At 42.4% G+C, this 21,624-nt stretch overlaps 2 protein-coding genes across 2 annotated transcripts in view; one reads left to right on the top strand and one right to left on the bottom strand.

The window, feature by feature from the left end:
- Positions 1-1,874: 1,874 nt before the first annotated feature.
- On the top strand, positions 1,875-13,704 carry tex11 (testis expressed 11). Its single transcript, XM_034136764.1, has 29 exons — positions 1,875-1,902; positions 2,644-2,756; positions 2,970-3,054; positions 3,213-3,292; positions 3,376-3,456; positions 3,541-3,657; positions 3,880-3,960; positions 4,062-4,147; positions 4,229-4,286; positions 4,368-4,463; positions 4,569-4,650; positions 5,296-5,374; positions 5,524-5,675; positions 6,240-6,325; positions 6,510-6,647; positions 6,801-6,903; positions 7,017-7,141; positions 8,141-8,226; positions 9,574-9,627; positions 9,729-9,781; positions 9,880-9,957; positions 10,130-10,200; positions 10,665-10,778; positions 10,997-11,069; positions 11,524-11,673; positions 11,795-11,903; positions 12,027-12,147; positions 12,750-12,917; positions 13,429-13,704. The coding sequence occupies exons 1-29, from the start codon at positions 1,875-1,877 to the stop codon at positions 13,498-13,500; spliced, it is 2,739 nt and encodes a 912-aa protein (XP_033992655.1). The 3' UTR covers positions 13,501-13,704.
- A 114-nt stretch (positions 13,705-13,818) lies between these two features.
- The window catches only part of dlg3 (discs, large homolog 3 (Drosophila)), a 73,557-nt gene continuing 65,751 nt past the window's right edge, over positions 13,819-21,624 (bottom strand). Inside the window, 9 exon segments of the mRNA XM_034136757.1 lie at positions 13,819-17,014; positions 17,669-17,760; positions 18,029-18,141; positions 18,433-18,605; positions 18,699-18,800; positions 18,892-18,942; positions 19,123-19,164; positions 20,655-20,754; positions 21,357-21,432. Coding sequence (XP_033992648.1) covers positions 16,908-17,014; positions 17,669-17,760; positions 18,029-18,141; positions 18,433-18,605; positions 18,699-18,800; positions 18,892-18,942; positions 19,123-19,164; positions 20,655-20,754; positions 21,357-21,432 — 856 coding nt within the window. The 3' untranslated portion in view covers positions 13,819-16,907.

Here is a 21,624-nt window from a genome sequence, read left to right on the forward strand (position 1 = left end):
AAAGTGCTGTATAAACTTTCTATGGTGTAAACTCGGACAGTAGCGGGCAAGTGCTACCTACTGTACACAGATAGATTAATTCATGTCATTAACCAGGGCTGCCAACCTTTGAGTTCAGCTTGGACTGAGATTTTTTTTTTGGTGAACGGAAAAAATAAACGTTCATGTGTACAGTGTTACGGTGGACCTCACCTTCTCTAGGGGGGGTCCGGGGGTATGCTCCCCCGGGAAGATTTTTATTAAAATATTGAAGTTAAATTCATCAATCTGGTGCACTTTGAGAGCAAAATTAAGAGATCTATGGATACATCTCTCAACATCCATATGAAACAGAACTGTACACATATTTTCTTTTTCTTTATGGATATTTTACAAATCACTTCCCTTTAAAACTGTATTCTTGTTTTACTGTCATATAGTATTTCATAACTGTTTTTCATTTATTCTCATAAATGGTGACCAAACCGTTTGAGACCCACTGAGATAACTAGACTAAAGTTAACTATCTAAACACTCAGAGAGTCCCTAACCTCTCAGTCTGACAGGAGAGAGCTCTCTCTCTCTCCTTGTTTTAGAAACAGCTTCTAATATCCGTTAGCGCAGCTAGCTAACCAGATGCTAACAACAACAATGCAAATAGTGAGTTTGGTAGTAATATACTGTATAATAGTAAAGTTATTGAAGATGATGCCATATTTATTGAAGATTTTACATTATAAATATTCCCCAAAATTATTCAAAAGCATATTCTTCAAAACTCTCTGCTGTAGTAGGACCACCAGGAGACTATTGATGTGTGTGGTGAGTTTGGTAGTAATATACTGTATAATAGTGATTTAATATAATTGTATTCTCTTTTTTCGGAGTTGCACTTTGCAGACGGTCCCTGAGCACTCGTTTCTTCTCCGGCTGCGGACCAATGTAATGTGTCCAGCTCGGAGGACGGCGCGTATTGGCTTTTTTGGATCAAAATGTGATTGTAGTTCGTTGTCAACATTACCACGGTACTTAGGAGACGTCATTTGTGTCTGAATAACGTTTTGTTCATGAGTTATTGATCCGTGAAATCCGAATCTCCCAATATCGTTCCAACTTTACTGAACTAAGCCAGAAGACCGTCTCATTTCGTAGACCGCTCGGTTTGCTGTTCCTTCACTTTCTTTTTATATGTATATACATTTATTTTGCACGAAAACTTAGCGTGAGGAAAGGCATGTGTGGCGTGAGTGCGTGAGATATGGGTTAATTGCATGACTGACACGCTCAATGCGTGAGGGTTGGCAGCCCTGCATTAACAGTCCCTGGGCATAGAAATCTACAAACTGTTAACAACATTACTTAGTACCAACCACCAACCTGCAGCATTTTTTGTCCATACAAACAGTAACTATGGGCAAAATATCTGAAACTCCATTTCATAGTAAACAACATTTGATAGTTTAATATATTGACTGCATGCCAAAATGAAAATGTCTCCATTGTTCATAACAGAAATATGGTTCTCTTACCTCACTGTCCCAAAGTACAATTCCTCTAATGTTATGGTATGAAGTTTCTGTGCTGTTATCACTAAATTAAGATAATAGTTGAATTAGCTTGCTTCGGAACATTTCTAAAATGTCAGATAATGTTAACTGTCATAACCAAGTCATGCTATTAGCTTTACAATATTAAACCACTATCTGTGTTCAAATTAGACATATATTCACAAGAAGTCTTTGAGCGTTCACTTCCCACTATGTTGTTTCCCCCTGGCTCTTCTCCCTCTCCTCGAAAAAATTCCCGGGCATTTTTTACTTCTGTCAATCAAACATGATGGTGCACTGGTGAGGAGCTAACATTAGCCTTAATATCAGTGCTGAAACTTTAAAAAAATGGAGCTGATTGTTTCAACTGTGAAAGGTAAGTGACGGTCCTGTTTAAGGTGTTCTGGTAAAACTACTATTACTAATATTATCATTGTTTATCAACCTAGCTAGTTTCTAACTTTTGGCTAGGTTTAACTGCGATGAGCTAAGGCTAACTAGCTAGGTTAGCTTGAGTATGTGTGCTAATGTTAACAGTCACCTATGCTTGACTTCTTTTGATTTATGTCCTTGTCTTTGCTACCTTAGTCATGACCAAAATCAATAGAAGTGGATTTAAGATTTCAATACAGCATTATAGAGCATAATATACAATATGGCAAGCTAACAGTAACTACATGAGTATTAACAATGATGTTGAATAATTATAATGATGGTGCAATCAGATAACCTAGAAAACAGGTCTGCGAATCTTTGGACAGAAATGGTGCTAGTCAAGGAGAATTCAATATATATATTTCTGAACTCAATAAAAACACCAAATATGTAATGGTCATGGCTTCTCAATTTATGAAGAGGTGTTAGCTTCTATTTATGTCCCATCTTTGAATACTTCCACAACTTGTGAAGTGTATGGGATTTAACATTACAAGAATGTATCTAACAATCAATAGTCAGCAACACAAGATTAGCCTCATTTTGTAATTGAATTCTTTTTTTAAATTGCCACAATACAAACATTAAAAGTGATGTTTTTTTTCTATTGCAACACTTGGAGAAACATTTGAAGTTTTTTGTTTGGTTAACATTATCTTGATTTGCTTTTGTTCATGCACAGGTCTCACAGAGAATCTGCTGCAGAAACAGACAACGGATTACGACCAGGTCATAGAGAAACTCTTATCTGAAGTCTCTGGCCTGGAGGATTTCCCCAAAATAACAAATCCACAGGTAGGATTGTTGGTAGAAGAGATTATGACTATAGATTGACTGTTAATGTAACTCAGACCACTATTTACTTCTAAACTAAGTTGAACAATGTAAAGACAGATCTATAAACTTGGTTTGTGTTTTACTTATATAGCATTTTGACTCCTTTATATTGCCATACGTTTGTAGAATGTATTAGTTGATGCATATTTCTTTTTCGTACTCATCTTACAGCTGGAGGAGTGTGCCATCCAGCTGTGGAACTGGGCAGTTACCAAGAATGTTGGCACCACTATAAGTAAAAATCTGAAAGCTAAAGGTACCATTCCAGTTGCATTAGATATTTACATGAACATTTTACTGATGATCATTACATCTGAAATACCCCAGACACACCGTCTGAAATTTGTGCCAAATGCAAGAGGAGAAACCACAGACATGTTACGTCACAATGAAATGTTTTCACCATCCTCACAGTGCGTCATGTGGCATGCAGCCTGCTGTACTGCTGTGAGCCTGAAAATCCAACAGAGGGCGTTATTCGCAAGCAGATCCTGGTAAGCAATACTGTAGGCTCCTTCTATGAGTGCTCCATTTTTCAGGAGGACAAGGTCTGTTTCTCAGTGTCTAATCTTTACAGATGGCCAGCAAGACAGGAAGAACCTGGCTGGACTGCAAAAATCCCCAGATGGCAGATAACTTCTTACGGCTTGCTGTGAAGGTAAAGAAAAAAACAGAGAGATTAGTTTAGAACAAACACCAATACAGTTTTCCTTACAAAATCTACCACATCCAATATCTCCAGAGCCTGGAAACTCTCTATGCCCAACTAACATCCAGAGGGGACGGAGCTGACATCACTTCATCCAAGGGAGATGTAGAAAAGGATCTGCTTCGAATTCTCTCTTGCCAGGCAGAATCGGTGAGCTGCGGCACATGTGATGTTCAACACCTTCAATGTGAATATTTGTTCTTGTGATATTTGGCAGCTGAGGAAGTGCTATTCTGACAGACTTGCAGTGTGAAGTGTGAGACAGTTAAAATGTTAACTGAACAATGAGAGGGGGAAATCTAATTTGTGCTGATAGAAAATGTTAAATTGTTTGCTGACATTTAACATTAAGTTCAAGTCTCTTTTTTGCAGGCCTTGATTCAAGGGAATAACCATGATGCTGTGGTCTATATGCAGCGCTGTAAAGACATGCTGCAGCGGCTACCAAAGGATGTATAAAAACTCTCTGTTATAACTATGTCAACATCTTTTATTGTGACACACGTGTTGAAAGTGTAGGGGACAGTAACAATTAATTATTTTTTTCCATACAGACTGCCTATCTCTCCATTATGTGCTACAACTTTGGAATAGACACTTACAATCTGAAAAAGTTTGAGGAAAGTGCATTTTGGCTGAGGTAAAAATAATGCTACATTTCAACAGAATTTTTTTTGGACACAATGCAGATTGAGAGCAATTTGTTATTTTCCGTTTTCAGCCAAAGCTATGAAATTGGGAAAATAAATGTGAAGTACGCACCTGGATCTGAAGTCCAGGTAAGATAATGTAAAACAAAATGTAGTAAAATCAGCGGTTACAAATTAAAAAAATGTAACTGTACATTTTCATCGCAATAGGCCAAGGTCTTGAGGCTCCTTGCTTCTGTTTATTTGGAGTGGGACTGTCAGAGGTTTCAGGAGAAGGCTCTAAACGCTGTCAGCTTAGCCAACAAGGTGGGATATTATATATATTTCTCTAATTACATTATATGTTTGCATTTAAAGCAGACACTTACAGAAAGATTATCTATAAATGCTTTGCGCTGTGCAATTTGACAGGAATTTACGAGCACCTCTGGGCTGTACTTAAAGATCAGAATACTCGTGAGATGTGGGGCCTCCGACGATCATATCAGAGCAGGTTAGTTATCACCCATACGTCATTGAATTATTTATACAGAACTTCATTTTCATCGACAGCAGTGGGGCGTCTGTGGCTGAGAGTTTAGGGAAGTACATTCATGAAGGAAATGTTGCTAGTTTGTCGGATTCTCTGAGGCTACTGGGAAGAAAAGTGGATTCGTAAAAACTCAATATGGCTACTGAAGAGTTTAATAGAGAACCGCAGTGACGCGTCCTAAAACCCGGAAGTAAACTTCTTCCGGTTCCTTCGACAAAAATGCAATGCAATTTCTCCATAGGATTTTGGAAAATTATAAAAGTAGGGTAGACATGTGGAGATTATCCGACTAAACAAAACGTGATCCGTCTCTTAAGTGTGTGTCAACCACAGACCTTATTTCGAGCTATTTTCCAAAATCCTATGGAGAAATTGCATTGCATTTTTGTCGAAGGAACCGGAAGAAGTTAACTTCCGGGTTTTAGGACGCGTCACTGCGGTTCTCTATTACCCCAGAATAAGTGTCTAGAGTAATGTAACTACTAGGCTTTTACAAGTCAGACGTTGTAGTAGAGCTGCTCAGTCTCATATTGTGCTAGCACTGAGACATTCCTAAGTATGAGTTAAATGCACAATTAAAAGCAGGTTATATCCATCTTATTTCAGGACTTAATGAGATGCTGGAATCTAAGGTTTCTCTTGAAGTGTGTCTGAGCACAGTGAAGCTACTCATGTCTGAAGACAGGTACAATCTTCAACATCTTTGCTAGCACTCTCACTTGGCAGAAACTCACATTGCTGAAGACGAACATGTGCACACAATCACGTTTGCTTCTTTTAAGGAATGCCCACTTGCTATTCTACTCTGAATGATATTTGCTTTGATTTTTCCAGAGAAGTGCTTGCATTTGACTATTTGAAACGTGTGTGTCAGCACTTTGAGTCGTCCCCTGACCTGGGAACTGCTCTCGTTCTGCACATTGAGCTGCTGCTGCAGAAAGGCAGGGAGCTGTTGGCCAAACAGAAGATAGAAGATATCATCACTGGTAACAAGTCTTTGAATCAAACTAATATATTTAATTCTATTTATATAAATGTAAAAATAAAAAACTATACTAGAAACTTATATCGCATCAGAGTGAACCAAAAGACGGTGCAGTGCAAACAATTTAATTGCTCCATTTTACATTCAGTGTTCGACTCGGGTACCCTGAGGCCTACTTAGAGCCCAAACTCTGATTTAGAGGTTTGCCTTTGAAAAAAGAGTTCCTCAACCTGTTCACTCGAGCCTAAGGGACTCTTTTGTGTGATTGGGAAAGCTGATATTCTATCAAATAAAATGTGAAAGGGATTTGATATATATATATATATCCATCCAGACACAACACCCTTTACTATACCCAGTGACATAAAACTCTGCCTCATGCTTGGATAAGTGCATGGATGTTTGTTTATGTTTACATTTTATTTGAAGAATATCAGATTTTGTATCACACCGAAGATTGTGAGTCTCACAGGCTTGATTAAACATTGTTAATTTTATAATTATGTAGGTAATACGCTGTAGATGTACCTCTGTATTAGTATAACCATCTATTACACCCACACAGGCCACTATACGGGAAAACAGCTGACTCCACAGGCCCTCACAAGACTTCATGTCATGCTGTGGGATAAAGCGTCCAAACACTTTGAGGTAGGCTAAACATAGCCTTGTTTATTCTTAATTCAGAAGGTATTTTTGTAGTGTATATACACATGTATAGTTATCAGCATGGTAGGAGGCTGCTGGGCCAAAACAGTTAGGATAGGTTCAATGCATGACGTTTCATTTCCACACAAGGATAAATAAAGGAAACGCAATGCTCTATGCTTCCTAGGCCAAAAACTATTCTGAGGCTCTTCAGTGGTATAACTACTCGTTGAGTTTTTTCAAGGCGGGTCAAACGGAGCCCAATTCAGCCAAACTGCAGAGGAACAGAGCTTCCTGTTTCCTGATGCTCAAACAACTGGAAAAGGTAAGACAACTTGAGCACAGCAGCAGGTCAGGGAAGTAAATGTGTGGTGCAGTTGGGGGTCAAAGGTCACCAGCCACATTGGCAAATGCTCTTTTGAACACTTTATGTGTGTGATGTATGTTTGCATGTACATGAAAACTTGTGTTTTTTCAGGCCAAAGAAGCAATTAAAGAAGCAGAAAGATGTGATCCTGACAGCATTTTCACCCAGTTCAGTGTTTACAAGATTGCAGTGCAGGAGAACAATGTGGAGAAAGGTATCTGCAAACATTAGTCGTGTGATACAAGCTGTTATGGTAGTAGTGTTATAATGTCATTACTGCCACATGTTCAGCATATTCTCCGTGGTGAGGATGTTGATGTGTACCAGCTGTAGAGGCAGTGAATGCGATGGGACGTCTGTCCAAGAGTCCTTCTGCCAGTGAGGACGGGCTGCTGGTTTCTGAGAACGCTGCCTCCAATCTGCTCAGTCTGGCTGCTCAGATTGCTTTGGAGGTAAGACTCATCACAGGACTCTACACAAGTCGTAAAAATAGGATTTAATGGGAAACTAATGTGTTTGCTTTGGTGGACTTAGTTCCACAGTGGTGCAGTGTGTGCAGTGTGTGGGTGGGAAGCTGAAGAGGAGGATGCCCTTGTCACAGCACTGACCTGTGAAATGTCATGATAGCAGATGTCGGAGCATGTTGCACCCAGGGTCCAAAATTGACTTTTTAGTCAATCTGCCAGTGGCTTGAAAACAAAAAACATTACTGGCTAAAATATGATTGAAGGCTCCTCCAACAGTGCAACATATATACTGTATAGGACATAGAACAAATAAAATAGATCAAATCTGTAAATCTTTTAAACATACTTCCACCATGCCCTTCATTTTTATTTTAGGTTTATCCAAATCGGCAATGTGACCCCACCACTTGCATACTGGCAAAATTCTCTTTACAGTACTACTCGTAATTTAGCAAGATAAAGAAAGCGTGAGTGTAGGGACAGCTGATAGTCATACGTTGCATGCCACCACCTGTGTGAAGAGTTGAAGCAAAACAAAATGGGGTCATTTCACTTATTTGTGGTAAAGAGATTGGATTAAAGTAGCTACTTGTGTATGGTAACTGACCTCAGTATTATTATCCCCATCATAGATCTTTACTTGCATTTGGCGAGTGGCGGGTTATAGTTTTTGGTCACACCTTTCTGGTTAAGCTCCTCACTGCTGGGTAAAAACAATCAATAACAACAATCAATTCAAGATAAAGCATCACTGAATGACACGTCTCCAGTTTATCACACAAACAAATACACAAGTACTGATACATGTTAGTATTCCGTTTTGATTGGTTTGTGACAAAGCTCATATTGTTGAACAAATAGCTCAAAACTACATGTATTAACTATTATATTATACTATAAGTATTTTAGTTACTATTTGATTGTAAACATTATGATTGGTGGGTGGTGGTATTAATGAGGGGGGTCCTGGTTCTCCTCTAACAGAACGAACAGCAGGAAACGGCCATGAAGGCTCTGGGGAGCTTGTGTGAAAACTCCAAGGATGAATCTCAGGTCCTCACTGCTCTCAGGTCTGTGAACTGCAACATTCAGAGTTAAATACAATTGTAAAAAATGTGCCTGCATGATCCATTTAGTCAATCATTATATCACATGGAAGCTTAAAAGGAATAGAAAGCCAGAACTAGGGCTGTGCAATTAATCGTATATTAATCTCGATTACGATTTTGGCTTGCAACGATTACGAAAACAACGTAATCGAAATAAAACGATTATTATTTTTATTTAAAGGGGACCTATCATGCAAAATGCACTTTTGTACGTCTTTTATACATGAATATGTGTCCCCGGTGTTCCAGGGAACTCACCAAGTGTCAGAAAACACAACCCTCTCTATTTTCCTCCATACCCAAATCTCTAAAAACGGGGCTGCAACAGATCTGATACAGACTGATCCAGATTTGAACATTCCTCTGACGTCAGGACGGAGGAGCTGACCTATCAGGGGAATGAGAGGTTGCCGTGGCATGGTAACAGCATGGTAACATGACGCTTGTAACTCGGCCCCCTCCTTTGCAGGGGGGCGTGGTCAGCTGCAGCTCATGCAAAGACAGGGTGGAGGAGAGCAAAATAGAGCGAAATGAGGCATGGCTAAAATGCATGATGTGTTTGGTATTTTGAAAAAGAAAACGTATAAATATACCTTATATAGGTATGGCCCTACAATATATTATTCAAATATAGCATGATAGGTCCACTTTAAAAAAAGAAAAATTTGGTTTTTCAGTTGAATTATACTTAAAGTTCAGGGTAATCAACTGTTAAAAACATACTGTTCACATTTTTTTTCAATAAATGGATGTTTTCAAAGTAAATGGATAATCGTTTTTAATAATCGTGATATCAATTATTGACCAAAATAATCGTGATTATGATTTTTGCCATAATCGCACAGCCCTAGCCAGAACCTCACAGTTCTGTCACATAAGAAACAGACACATGTGGACTTTCTTTTAGATCAGCAATGTGTTTAAGCTAGCAAGGCGTTTTAGGTTGGTTTCCTCTCCCTTTCTGACACTTAGCTACCCTTTGTTTTCACTGCTGCTTTAAGAACAGAAATAATACATTTCAGATGCCACGTTTCTTTGTTTTGCTTATATTTTTAAGTATGCAGTGTCATGTGTTGAGGCTGTAAACAAAACATAATGGCAGAGTTTCACACGTAAAGTGACAACATTTAGTATAGAAGGCTTAGGTGCTGCCGAGAGATTGTAGCGAGTCTGTTAGTTTTCCGTACGCCTCTATGATCCACTGACCTATATTCCCTGCTTCTCCACTCAAAGTGTGTCTCTGTATAATACAGTTAGTAGGTGAAAGAAAGGAGGTCAACAGCAGTTTCTCCATTCATCTTTTCACAGGTGTTTGGTTCGACTTGTGCTCTCCACAATTGAGAAATCGAGAGAGGAGATGAGGTAAGGGGAAGGGGAATTACCTAACACAGTCTGATTATACAGCAATATTGATGCAGCTTTATTTAAATACGCGTATTTACTGTCCATTTACTGGCTTACATTACTCTATGTAGAAATGTGGATATGGAAGTCCTGCTGCCATATCTAAAGATGGGTGAGTACATATGAATCTTGGGTTGAATTGCCTTTCTGTGAAGACATTTCTTGCTGTTCGTCAATATAAATTACATATTTATTTTGCCCTTTCTGCAGCTCTGCAGAAAGTTTCACACCAGAGTCGCCTGACTGCTGAGAAACGCACAGAGGAAGCTAACTGGTTCAGGAAAATTGGTACAGAGACACCCTCCTTGTCACTTCAATCTGACATGAATGCTTTCGCTTAAAATGTTGCATCACCTTCACTTTGTCTGTGGGTGTGTGTGTGTGTGTGTGTGTGTGTGTGTGTGTGTGTGTGTGTGTGTGTGTGTGTGTGTGTGTGTGTGTGTGTGTGTGTGTGTCACAGCGTGGAACTCGGCTCTGCAGTGCGAGAGCTGCCCTGACAGAATGAGGGATTTCTTCGTGCTCTCATACCAGGCAAGTTCCCTTTTACGAGCTCTGTCAGGGTGATAAATCAGTATCTACAGTACGTGTGTGAATCAATAACAGCAGAACAGGGAGTTAACATATTGTTTTAGAAAGATAAACATATCAGTTTGAGATAAAGAATCTGAACGATCCCTTTGTCCTCTGTCTTCACCGTCAGCAGAACACCGTACTCTGTATTTCTCCATGAGATGATATCTGAGAACAGCCCTACACTTAGAAGCTTCTGCTGTGGGAAATTGGGGTTTTACATTATATTTTAGGGGTAATATTCAGAAGTAATTGTTGAATGAATAATGAATAATCTTTCCAAGTCTTTCCTACCACACATTTTCCAGTTTATCTTGCATTCAAAACCGCCTTCAGACCACAAGCCGCTGCCTTACTCTCTCTCTGAAACAGCCAGTTAATGGCGTGTAGCTAAATGTTAATATGTCATGTGCTTGAACCCGCAGCTCTCCCAGCTGTGCCCTCCTGATCGCACTCTGCTTATGGGCCAGAAGACGTGTCTGCTAATGGCCGCCGCCGCCTCTCTGGAGCTCTGCAGGAAATCCCCTCACTCTGGCCAGGTGTGCCTCCCACTCCCTCTGCCCCTCTCCCACATTTAGCACGTTCTCCATGCACATGAATGGAAATGTACCAAGACTAGAAGAGTAGAGAGGTGTCTAACCACAATCACTGGTGCTGGTGTAGGTGTTTCATTTTGGTCCCTCTGCCTTTGGAGACAAAGTGAACACTAGATGGCGATGATGAATCCAGAGTGATTGTTCTGTGTCTCTGTCCACAGACCGAGGATCTCACTCAGGCTCTGGAGCACATTCAGATCTGCTGGGAGGTCTGGAAAACCCTGAAAGCTTCAGGTACCTCAAAGGAATAATTTACCACCTAAATTATGCTTTTTTTAATCAACGACTTACCCTGTGGTACCTTAAAAACCTTTGATTTACCAATATGCCTCCATGAACAATAAATAAGAGTGGGGGAACTTCTTACACTTGGGCAGGCACATAACTGTTCATGCAAAAATATATATTTTGCTACCAAGACTTAAATCATTTCGCAAGAGTTGTGTTAAGATTTGTGACCCATTTTTCCTTAAATTAATCAAGGATGTTCTTAATTTAAGATGCTTTGTTCGATGTTTGAGAAAAACACATTTTCTTGTGTGAGCTATTTATTTACAAATGGTCATTTTCCAGTTGACATGTTCATGTAGGTAGCTTTACTATCTGAATAAAAGCCATGTTTGTTATTAGCACGTCTTCCATGAATCAAAATGGAGCTAAATAAAGTATTCCCACCGTGTTCTTGCAGGGAGTTTCCCAAAGGACCCGACCGACACGCTGCTGCTGCTCTACGAGTTTGAAGCCCGGGCGAAGCTGAACGACCCCAAGGTGGAAACAGTCCTGGAGTCCGTGTTGGAGCTGGAACACGTCGAAACCAAGGTGCTAGAGACCATTGCAGGTAAAAAGAAAAAACCAACCCTTACCTTTAAAACCCTTCATTGTCATTTCTTGCCTGCTGACACCTAAAGAAACACACACGTTTAAGGGTCTGCAGTAACATCTTCCCTCTCTCCATGCAGCCTTGGCCATGGAGCCCCCTGCCCACTACCCTCTGCTGTGCAAGAAGGCCTTGAGGGTGGCTCTCTCGCTGCACAGGAAGCAACCGCAGGCCGACCTGGCCCGCTGCAGGCAAGCCAATCACTGCTCTGCATGAAAATACCCTTGACATTTCATTAGCGATGCGTCCCCCCAAAGTGCTTATCAGGATGAACGTGTTTCTGACTGTGAGCCTGTCTCTGTGTCCCCGCTCAGGAAGTGTATCCACAGCCTGATCAAGCTGTCCCTCCCGAGCGGCGTGTCGGAGGTGGAGGCCCGGGTGCTGGAGGAGGTGTGGGACTACTACGAGGAGGCCCTGTCCATCATCGCAGCCGCAGTGAGTCAGCACCAATCACACAGCGCCTTCCCCTGGCACCCGCCTCCTGCTCCCTCCAACAGACCGGCTCCCCGCTATATAATTAACCCCCTCTCCTCCACTCCATGGCCGCCTGCTGTTCTAGAAGCCTCTTTTTTTATCAATGGGCTTTCAGCAGCACTTCAATTAGCAGATGCTTCCATTCACCACCCCCTTCCTGCCAATTTGAATGTTAATGTGCTGTACAAGTCATCGTGCTGCCGGTGAGCCGCCGCTCTGAAAGAGGCATCAAATGATGGAGACATTACCCTGCTGAACAGGCAGAGACTATTTCCCCTTCTCAGTTGGAGTTATCACTGGAAAGCTTTGGAACTCTTTGGATCAAAGTGAAAGCCCGAGATTAAAGAAGTGTGTAGAAGGAATGAAACTTTAGAAATGTTAGAAACCTTCCAGTTTGTTTACGGTCTGTTTGAGACTCCAAAGGATTAGTAAAGGTTAACAAACAGGATTTGGGGAAAGTGACTCCCCACTTAAAAAAAAAAGCAGATTTCCTTCCATAACTTTGGCTTCAGCGAGTCGCCCAGGTGTCCTTTTGAACGTCTTCCCGCTCCTCTCCTCTGCAGCCGGACGACTTCCCGGAGATGGAGACGCTGTGGCTGCTGACGCGGGCCTGGAACACGGGGGTCCTGCTGTACAGCCTGGCCCAGTACCCCGAGGCCGAGAGGTGGTGCGGCCTCGCCATGAGCTTCATCCGCCACCTGGGGTCCCTGCAGGAGAGCTACGAGACAAAGGTACAGGACGGGGGGGGGAGGTGGGGGTGGGGTGGGTGTAGCTGTGGAGCATTATAGAGGAGGAATAGTCCTGCATGTTAGTAGGGGGGCAGCGGTCCATTTATCTGGATCAATCATCGGTTCATTGATCACCGATCCTAAAAGAAAACATTGATACACATCTCGAAACACGTCCTTATTTTGAAATTCAGAAAAAGTATTTTCACTCAAACAATGTGGGATACATGAAAAATGTTGAACTGATATTTAAGTTCCGTTTAGTTTGAGTTGTTAGTTGATATAAATGTAATTAATGTTGTTAAATGAGTATTTCATATTGTCTTATATTGATGGCAGGCCCCTGGATTTGTTTGAAATGGTGGCAGACTTTGTAACATCAGCAGATATCATGTAGTTTCCCTAAGAACCAATATATCTCATGGTGGTGATTTACACACCTACTGGTTATAAAGTGCAGAAACCTCACTGTGGACCTTTAAGAGCTCAACGGTTGTTTCTGGTGAACCCACAGATGTCTGGACTCTACACTGAAATCCTGGACCGGCTGGACCGAGCCAAGAAGAACCTCATCACGGAGGAATAACTGACCTGCTGTCAGCCCTGTGTTAACTGTGTCTGAACTTGATCAGTTACAGCAGCTCGTTCCAGCTAAATGTTATCAATGGTTCTGTTCAAATGTTCATCAGAGTTTCCTCAGTGTTTATGTAACTGTGGGGTCTTCCGACACACACCACATCCAGTCCAGTTGGTCTTCAGCCTGGGTCTTTCGTTCCCTCATGCTTCCTACCTTTTTCTACTGTCTTCCGTCAATAAAGACAAATCAAATGTGAATAATTGTTACACTTATTTTCAAATCCACGGGGGGGGGGGTTTAAAGTGCAATAACAAGCGGATCAATATCATAACTGAGTCACATATTTTATTTTCAAACAAATAAACTCTTGTCAAGTCCCAAAATAAAACCCAAACAAAAGTTGCAGGACTGTTCCCTCATGACTAGGACAAGGAAGACCATGAGGCCGAGTGTCCTGATAGGCTGTACCACCTGCAGTGACAGGAAGGAAACTACTGTACAATCAAAGGGTTCATGTTTGCAAGCACTTACTGCACAGATGTGCTATAACATAAACATCATCACCCAAAAGTACAAACAAGAACCCTGACCCCCCCCCCCCCACCCAAAAAATAAAAGCATATGTCATCATTTCTCTCATCAGAACAAAGACCCTCATCAATTATACACACACAGAGGCATTCAGGTTCGTTATATACCACATCCTCAATGGAGAGTTCAAATGAAATCAAGTTCTTTGGGCTTTGACATGGCTGACTGAGGTATGAATACCACGCACATTGTTAACAGTCAGCTGTATTTCAACTAAACACCAGAGGACCAATGCTAAACTTCTAATGATGTATTGATCAATGCTCCTGGTTTCTGTGATATTGTGTAGGTTTCTGCCTGCATCTCTTTCATTATTTTACAATATATATATATTTTAAATCTATACACCCAGACACGTTCCACAAGAAATCACATGTAGACAGGCCCTACTCGAGGGAATTGAATTCCCAACTGACTAGTTAAGTTTTCCAATAGGCATTTGAAGAGAAATACCAACAATACAGCACATTTGTATGGAAATTATATCTCAAGAGTAGCTCAAACTTTACTTACCTGACATTTGTGGTCTATAAAACATGTTTTTGTCCCAGTTTGATTCACACATGCATGAAGCACAGGTGAGGGGGATCTGCTGGGGGCTTATTTACATTGTACAGCTACCACACCCTTTGAAACAGTCTGCAAGCAGTTTATAAATGGCTCTGTTCCCTTCGGTTATTCCCTGAACTCTGGTTTTGACACAGGTAATGACAGCTGGTTTAGCAGTGGTGCCTGGCAGGGGGGCACACCTGTTCAGAAAATGCCTGCAGGTACAGGTGCTCTGTGGGTGGGAGAGAGCAGGGGACCCAGAGGTCTCGGTTACCACTTCCTGTTGGGTCTGGCTCTCTAAAAACAAGAAAAAAAAAAAACTTCTGTTGCACTCGTCAAGAAGCTGAGGAGGAAAAAGTTCACAGGATCGGGGGGCGTTCCACTTTTCTTCAGACTTACTCGCTCACATGCACACGTTAACAAACATCTGCATGGGGGGGGGGGGGGGGGGGGGGGGGGGGGGGGAGCAGTTTCAATCCTGGTGATGCAGCCGACTCAAAGGTTACCACGCCGACGGCCTTCAACAAGCTCACGAAGAGAGAGAAGACACCAAATACAGCCTGGTTTACGCCGTTAGGTTGCCTTTAGCTTAGCGACAGAACCACCATCAGCACTTCACACCTGACAGCTCTGAACCCTCCGCCCTAACGTGGCCTTTCAGTCGGGGGGGAAATGGTATCTGTACGTGAGAGATTCCTGACGCACTAAGAGCTCGACACAGTGGTTCAGCACCTGCCAACAAGGACTCATACGTGTATAGATAGGCTACACAAAGCATGTAGGTTTTTCTTTTTAATCAAACCCGACTTTAGTGTTATTTTTTGGTAAGGGGACAGGGGGACAATTCAAAAAACAGGTTATATTGACTCTTTAATCGTTAGGACATCCAATACAATTATTGTCTTGTTCTACCCGTTTTAAGGCCACCGTCATGGCGGCAGATAGGACAGTACCATGTGACCATTCAATCAGAAGAGAATCCTCTTGGAAGGCAGAGAGTGTAATCGGGCGGTCTGCTGCTCAACATGAGAAAGGAGGCGCCGGCTGGTCAAATTGTAATCCAATGGCCAAATTATTTCATTAAATAGGAAGGAAGGTTGAAATACGGGGGAGAAAAGGCGCCCACGCGGGTGAGACTTTCATCTATTGCAGAGGTGAGACTTTGTTTTAACTATTGCACTCAAGTCAGGCCTCCTGGCAGTTGGAGGACACAAAGAAAATGGAGAAAAGAGGAGGGTATTTCCTCTCTTTTCCTAAATTGTGTGCAGCCTCCCTCACAGACAACAGGTAGTCACAAAACAGAATTTGTATTCGATGTAAGGCAGTTTGGTGTTTTGCAGAGAGCCCAGTTACACTTCTCTACCCCCGTCCTTTACACAGAGCAGCTAAAAACCACAAGCAAAAAATCCCACAAAGAAAGAAAGAGAAAAAAAGAAAAATGAAATCTAACAGCCCTCCAAATTGACAATTCTAGTGAAGTGTAAAATGTGTAGTTTTTAATATGTAGTAAAATCTCAGTGGGATTTTATCATTTATCTTGTGATTTCATAATATAAATGTAGAGATTCACAACGCATTTCTTCCTCTTGATCTGCCTCGCGAGAAGTCTTTATCAGCCGCAGCGCAGACGGCTGGCAGGCGACCAATCAGCAAGCTGCTTCGTGATAAATAGATCACCAGTTTGTCGGCTCCACTAATTTCCTCAGTCATTATAAACAAGAGACGACTCCTTGAACAGTACCATCAGCAGGGCTCGATCTTATCCAGTCTTTTTAGAAAAAGAAAAAACAAACCTTTATTGGTCTTCACTTCTCGTCTTGCGTGTCTTTTTAAATGTGATTTGATGAACATTTACAAAGTGTTCCGACTCGGTATGATTTGTCTCTGGTTCCCTGCAACTTTTCTTTTTGAATCCCGACTCCTCTTTCCCCAGACTCCTGTAACATTCTGATCTTCAGTCAGTCCCAGTTCACAAAAGGATTTATTCCTTTTCCCTTTTGTTTTCATTTGACATATTCCTTTGGAATGGCATTTCCAGTCTTGAATGGATTTGTTGAGAAACTCATGCAGGGGTGTGCACAGTCACAGTAATGGTGATAAGACTTCTTTTTCATTTAGAGAGTAACATAATGATGACACTAAAACTTGATATGAAACATATCTGCAAAAAGGAAGTGAGGAGGGGGGGGGGGGCTATTTGGGCTTGGGTGGGGTCTCTTGGAGGCAGGAGGGGAGCTCTGCAGCGCCGCAGAGAGGAGGAGGAGGGGGCAGGGAGCTCAGAGCTTCTCTGAGGAGGGGATCCAGATGTAGGGCCCGGACTGCTCCTCGATGATTAGCTTGATTTTGTTGTAGATCTCCTCTAGTGAGTCACCCTGTACGATAGCTGGAGACACAAAAACACACACACACACACACACACACACACACACACACACACACACACACACACAGACAGACAAACACAGACAGACAAACACAGACACACACAAACAAACAATTAGAAGCTTTTCAGGCAAACATGGCTCTCAGAATAAAATAAAGAAAATGTTGACATATCTTATAGGAAAGGATTATCTTTACTCATAAACAATAATCAATAGGATCTGGACCATTAAGCTACAGTATTAATCAGGTTGTTGTTCGACAGAAAGAAAGTTAAACATATATTTATTTTTAAGTAGTTTTTCATGCAAAAAAGAAGTGGTATGTTTTTTTAGTTGATTTGGATGTTTCATATAGGACATTAAAAACCTGGAGGATCTGAAACGTTGATTGATTAATCAAGTAGTTGTTTGACAGACGTCTGCAATCTTTCTCACCAATTGTTTTTCAGTCATTTCTTTAGCCAAAGATCTGTCTCTAACTCTTCTACGGCTCGTCTTGTGTGATGGACAGACAACTGAACTGAACATGTTTGAGTCTTACATTTTAAATGTAGAATATCATTTACAGATAAAATATCATTAAAAAAAAAAATCGGTCCAAATCAGAAGTACAAATCTGAATGTGTGACCCAGAGAGGGGCAGTGAGACCGACCTGTGAAAAACTCTCCAAAGTCTTGCTCCAGCTTCACCGCCTTGTCAAAGACTTTATTGGCCTGCTCGTACGTCTGCCTCTTATTCATCTCCCTGAAAGGAGAAGAGCGGAGGTGAGCGACACACACACATTACATGTCACTTGTTAGACGCTTTTATCCAAAGCGACTTACATACTCAAGACTGTGGGCAATCCCCACAGGAGCAATTTGGGGTGAAGTGTCTTTCCCAGGGACACAACGACATGCTGACTGCAGTGGGGTTTGAACCTGTGACCCCCTGACACACACACCCACACCCACACCCACACCCACACCCACACCCACACCCCCACCCCCACACCAAAAAAGCTCAAACTTACATTAGGGCTTCAATGGATTTTGGTTTAATAAAGATGGCAATCGGATAAAGTTGTGCTTGCTGCAGTCGTTTGATGGCGTTCCCGGACACATCCAGGATGCAGTGCTTCCCCTGCTGGAAGGGAGGATCGGGGAAAATGTTAAAATCTTCTAGGATTGATTACTTTTGAATTTCTCAGAAACTTTCAACATTTGTAACAGTACATTTGACACTAAATAACACTTGTATTTGTTATAACATTTCAACAAAAATAATGAAACCACGTTCACTTGTAGATTAAGTGCCAATCATTTGTGATATCTAGGTTCTTTTGTTTTAAACAAAAAAAACACAGATTTGATGAAATAGTGAATATTTTCTAGATGAGTTACAAGCTTGGATCCTCCATGAATCCACTGTGCTCACCCGCTCAGCCACAGTCCGGACCGACAGTATGCTCGTCCCGTACAGGTTCTCGTTGAACTGGCCGGCCTCGATGAATTTATTATCCTGAATGTCTTTCTCCATTTGCTCCCGCGAGCCCACAAAGTGGTAGTCCTGTCCGTCCATCTCGTTCTCTCGCCTCGGACGAGTCGTATCTGCGGAGGGAGGAAGGAAGAGCGAGGTTATTTTCATCCCCGCTGTTATCGCTCAGTGGTTCTGTTTGGATACGGTTGTTGCTGTGGACTCACGAGGTACGCAGGAGCCAAACTTGTGGGGGAACTCAGAGATGAGGTCATCATTTACTCTGTCCTTCATCGGGCCCAGGATGATGACAGGCCTCGTGTAGTGGACTGCACAGAGAGGAATAAAGGAGGTGAGGGTGCATAAAGAAACAATCACTCGTACTTTTTAGTTACAACAGTAGAGAAGGGATTTACTCACTTTCCTGTCGAATGACCGGCTCGTAGGAGAGAATCGTGTCCTCCTGTCCCTCTGTAAAAAGAAAACAATCAAAAAGTTTACAACTAATTTTTAAAAAGGCACACAATCAAACTGGCATGGCTGATAAAACACCGGGAGGAATATTAATTTACAGTTGTCATTTCACAGGTAAAATGTTATTCATCCGTGTGGGCAGTGTGAAAGAAACCATGAGAAATGAAGGTGACTCACTCGAACTGCTTTCACTGTCACTTGTGTTGGATGTCAGGCATTCTGCGAAAGCACAAGAGTGTGAGTTGCAGATCATTTAATAAAAAAAAAAAATTAGATTCAAACAGTAGAGCCACAGTGAAATTACAACTTATTCTCTTATCGGTGAAAACATTTGTTCACCTGACTCAACAGCATTATGCAACAAGAAAAAAAAAAAGCAACTTGCTTCTCGACATGTAGGCCATTAAAAAGGGGGGGGGAATAAAGAAAGCAGAAGTCTTGCTTGGTGCGGAAGCCATGCTCTCGTAATATTAGGGAAGTGGTTTTAGGTGCAAGCAATAGGAAATTAAGTGTTTCCTGTGACAGTATCCCAAATGACCAACAATCCCCTGGCCAACGCTTCCTATTGCGAGATCTGTGCCGGATCTCATTTCAGGAAAAAGACAAAGAAAACATCGAGGCGTTCGGCCGTCCACAGGAGGGAGGCAGGCTGACTCGGGGGAGCGGGCGAGGGGGAAAACGTGTTTCCAACACGGAGAGAAACATTGACAGTTACACTCAGCTCCGTGTGACCTTATCTGACAAAACTCTGCTAACAAATTATTATAAAGTCCCCATGAGACATCCAGAATAAGTGTAACGCTCACTCAGCCTCCCTTGTGAATGCATCTTTTTGTGAAGTAGTGTTTTGTGTGTGTGTGTGTGTGTGTGTGTGTGTGTGTGTGTGTGTCTCGGCTAGATGTGTGTGTGTGGTTTAGCATTCCCAGCTGGGTCTGCAGTGACAAAGCATTTTTTTCTCTGGGCTCAGGGGACAGCTGCTTGACACAGTACAACCACACACTTACTCAAACTCTTTGATCCATAAAAGTCATCGCTTAACCCTGGGAAGTCCTAGGTGTCCCGACAGGTGAGAGCAGAAACCAAGAGAAGAGAGCAGACAGGAAGAAGAAGAGGTTAGTGAGAGTCGGGGCGGAGAGGAAGAGGAGTGCTGCTCGCCAGGCCCGCTGACACACGCCGCTGTACTCATTACGCCTGAGCCCCACTTTGTTCATAGTAAGCCACGGCCTTTCAATTACACAGGCCCAATCCCATTAAAGTGGGATTTTGACCTGTTAAGTGTTAAAGCTTCCGTCCAGTTAATGAGATTCCTCTTGTTGTGGGTCAGTGACTGACTGCAGGACTGATCAGGACTTATACAAGGAGCAGCATGGCCGTGTTGGGAGGGCCTGTGTGTTAACGCAGCCACGCACACACTCACACACACCCGGCTGGCAGCACACACTCCTCTGGAGCCCGTAGACAGATGCAGACACACCGGAGAGACCCCCCCTCCCCCCACACAGCTCGATGTGTGTGTGTGTGGGGCATCTCTCCGGGACAGTGAGAAAAAGGGATGAGAGTGGTGCCGTCACACAAACCATCCCTTGGAGGTGAGCGGAAAGATGAGAGTTGAGAGACAGAACTGAAGCATGAAGGGGATAGGACGAGAAAAAAAAAAAAGCCACAACACCACCCCGCCCCCCCCTCCATCACACAGCGGGGGTACTCACGTTCGGACTCCACCAACTCCTGCACAATATTCTCCTTGCTCTTGTAAAACGGGAACTTGCGTGTCAGGTTGAAGCTTTTTTTGCGCTTTACTTTGACTGGCTGCTTGTCGATGTGTGGGTCAGAGAGGGGGAGGAGGGAGGGGGGGCGACGAGAGGGTGAAAACAAAAACAGAATGGGTTTCATTGAGGGTACTCGACACCCATGCAAAAAAAAAAAAAAAAAAAAACACAAATGAAATGCAAAACAAACAATACACATCAAATAATGAGATATGAGAAGCAGGTAATGGGTGGAAATGAATGGCATATCAATGTGAAGTAAACAGGCTGCTGTTTACCCACTTAAAACATTTTCATTAGGCTGGATCTGTGTGCATTATAGATGATACAGACACAACAGTACAGCTGATTTACACTCCTGCAAATAACATCTGACAGGTCCGCCTCTGATAGACATTTAGGGGGAGCCCATTTCTTAATATCAAGGAGCCGCCGAGGTTACGGGGAGCTCTCCTCTCCTCTCCACGGAGCTTCTGTAATCTATACAGTAATACGAGCTCTTTTTTGTGCTCGCTCCACAGAGCAGGTGCTGGTCTCTCTCCCACACACAGGGGGAGGCAGGCCGTCTCCCTGGTAGCCCAGCAGCAGCTCTGGAGCCTCGCTGCGGCGGGGCGGGGGGGGCAGCTGCCCCTCTACACTTACCCTGTTGGAATCAATCATGCCTGTCCTGGCGTGGAACTTGACCGTTTTTAACCTGGCCCGCTCCTTCTTCTCAACTCTGGGGAGGAAATACAAAATAAGATAACATTTGTTTTCGTCATAGCATGCACATAAGGTGAAAATAAAAAAGGATGCCGACAGTGACGGATACAAAATCTCTAGACTATCTTTCAAATTAACATAAGGAAGGGCCACATTTAAAAGTAAGATATTATTTACATACATTTTTGCAAGGAATCGCATGTTAAAT

Source organism: Trematomus bernacchii, unplaced genomic scaffold, assembly GCF_902827165.1.
Source record: "Trematomus bernacchii unplaced genomic scaffold, fTreBer1.1, whole genome shotgun sequence".
NCBI lineage: Eukaryota > Metazoa > Chordata > Actinopteri > Perciformes > Nototheniidae > Trematomus > Trematomus bernacchii.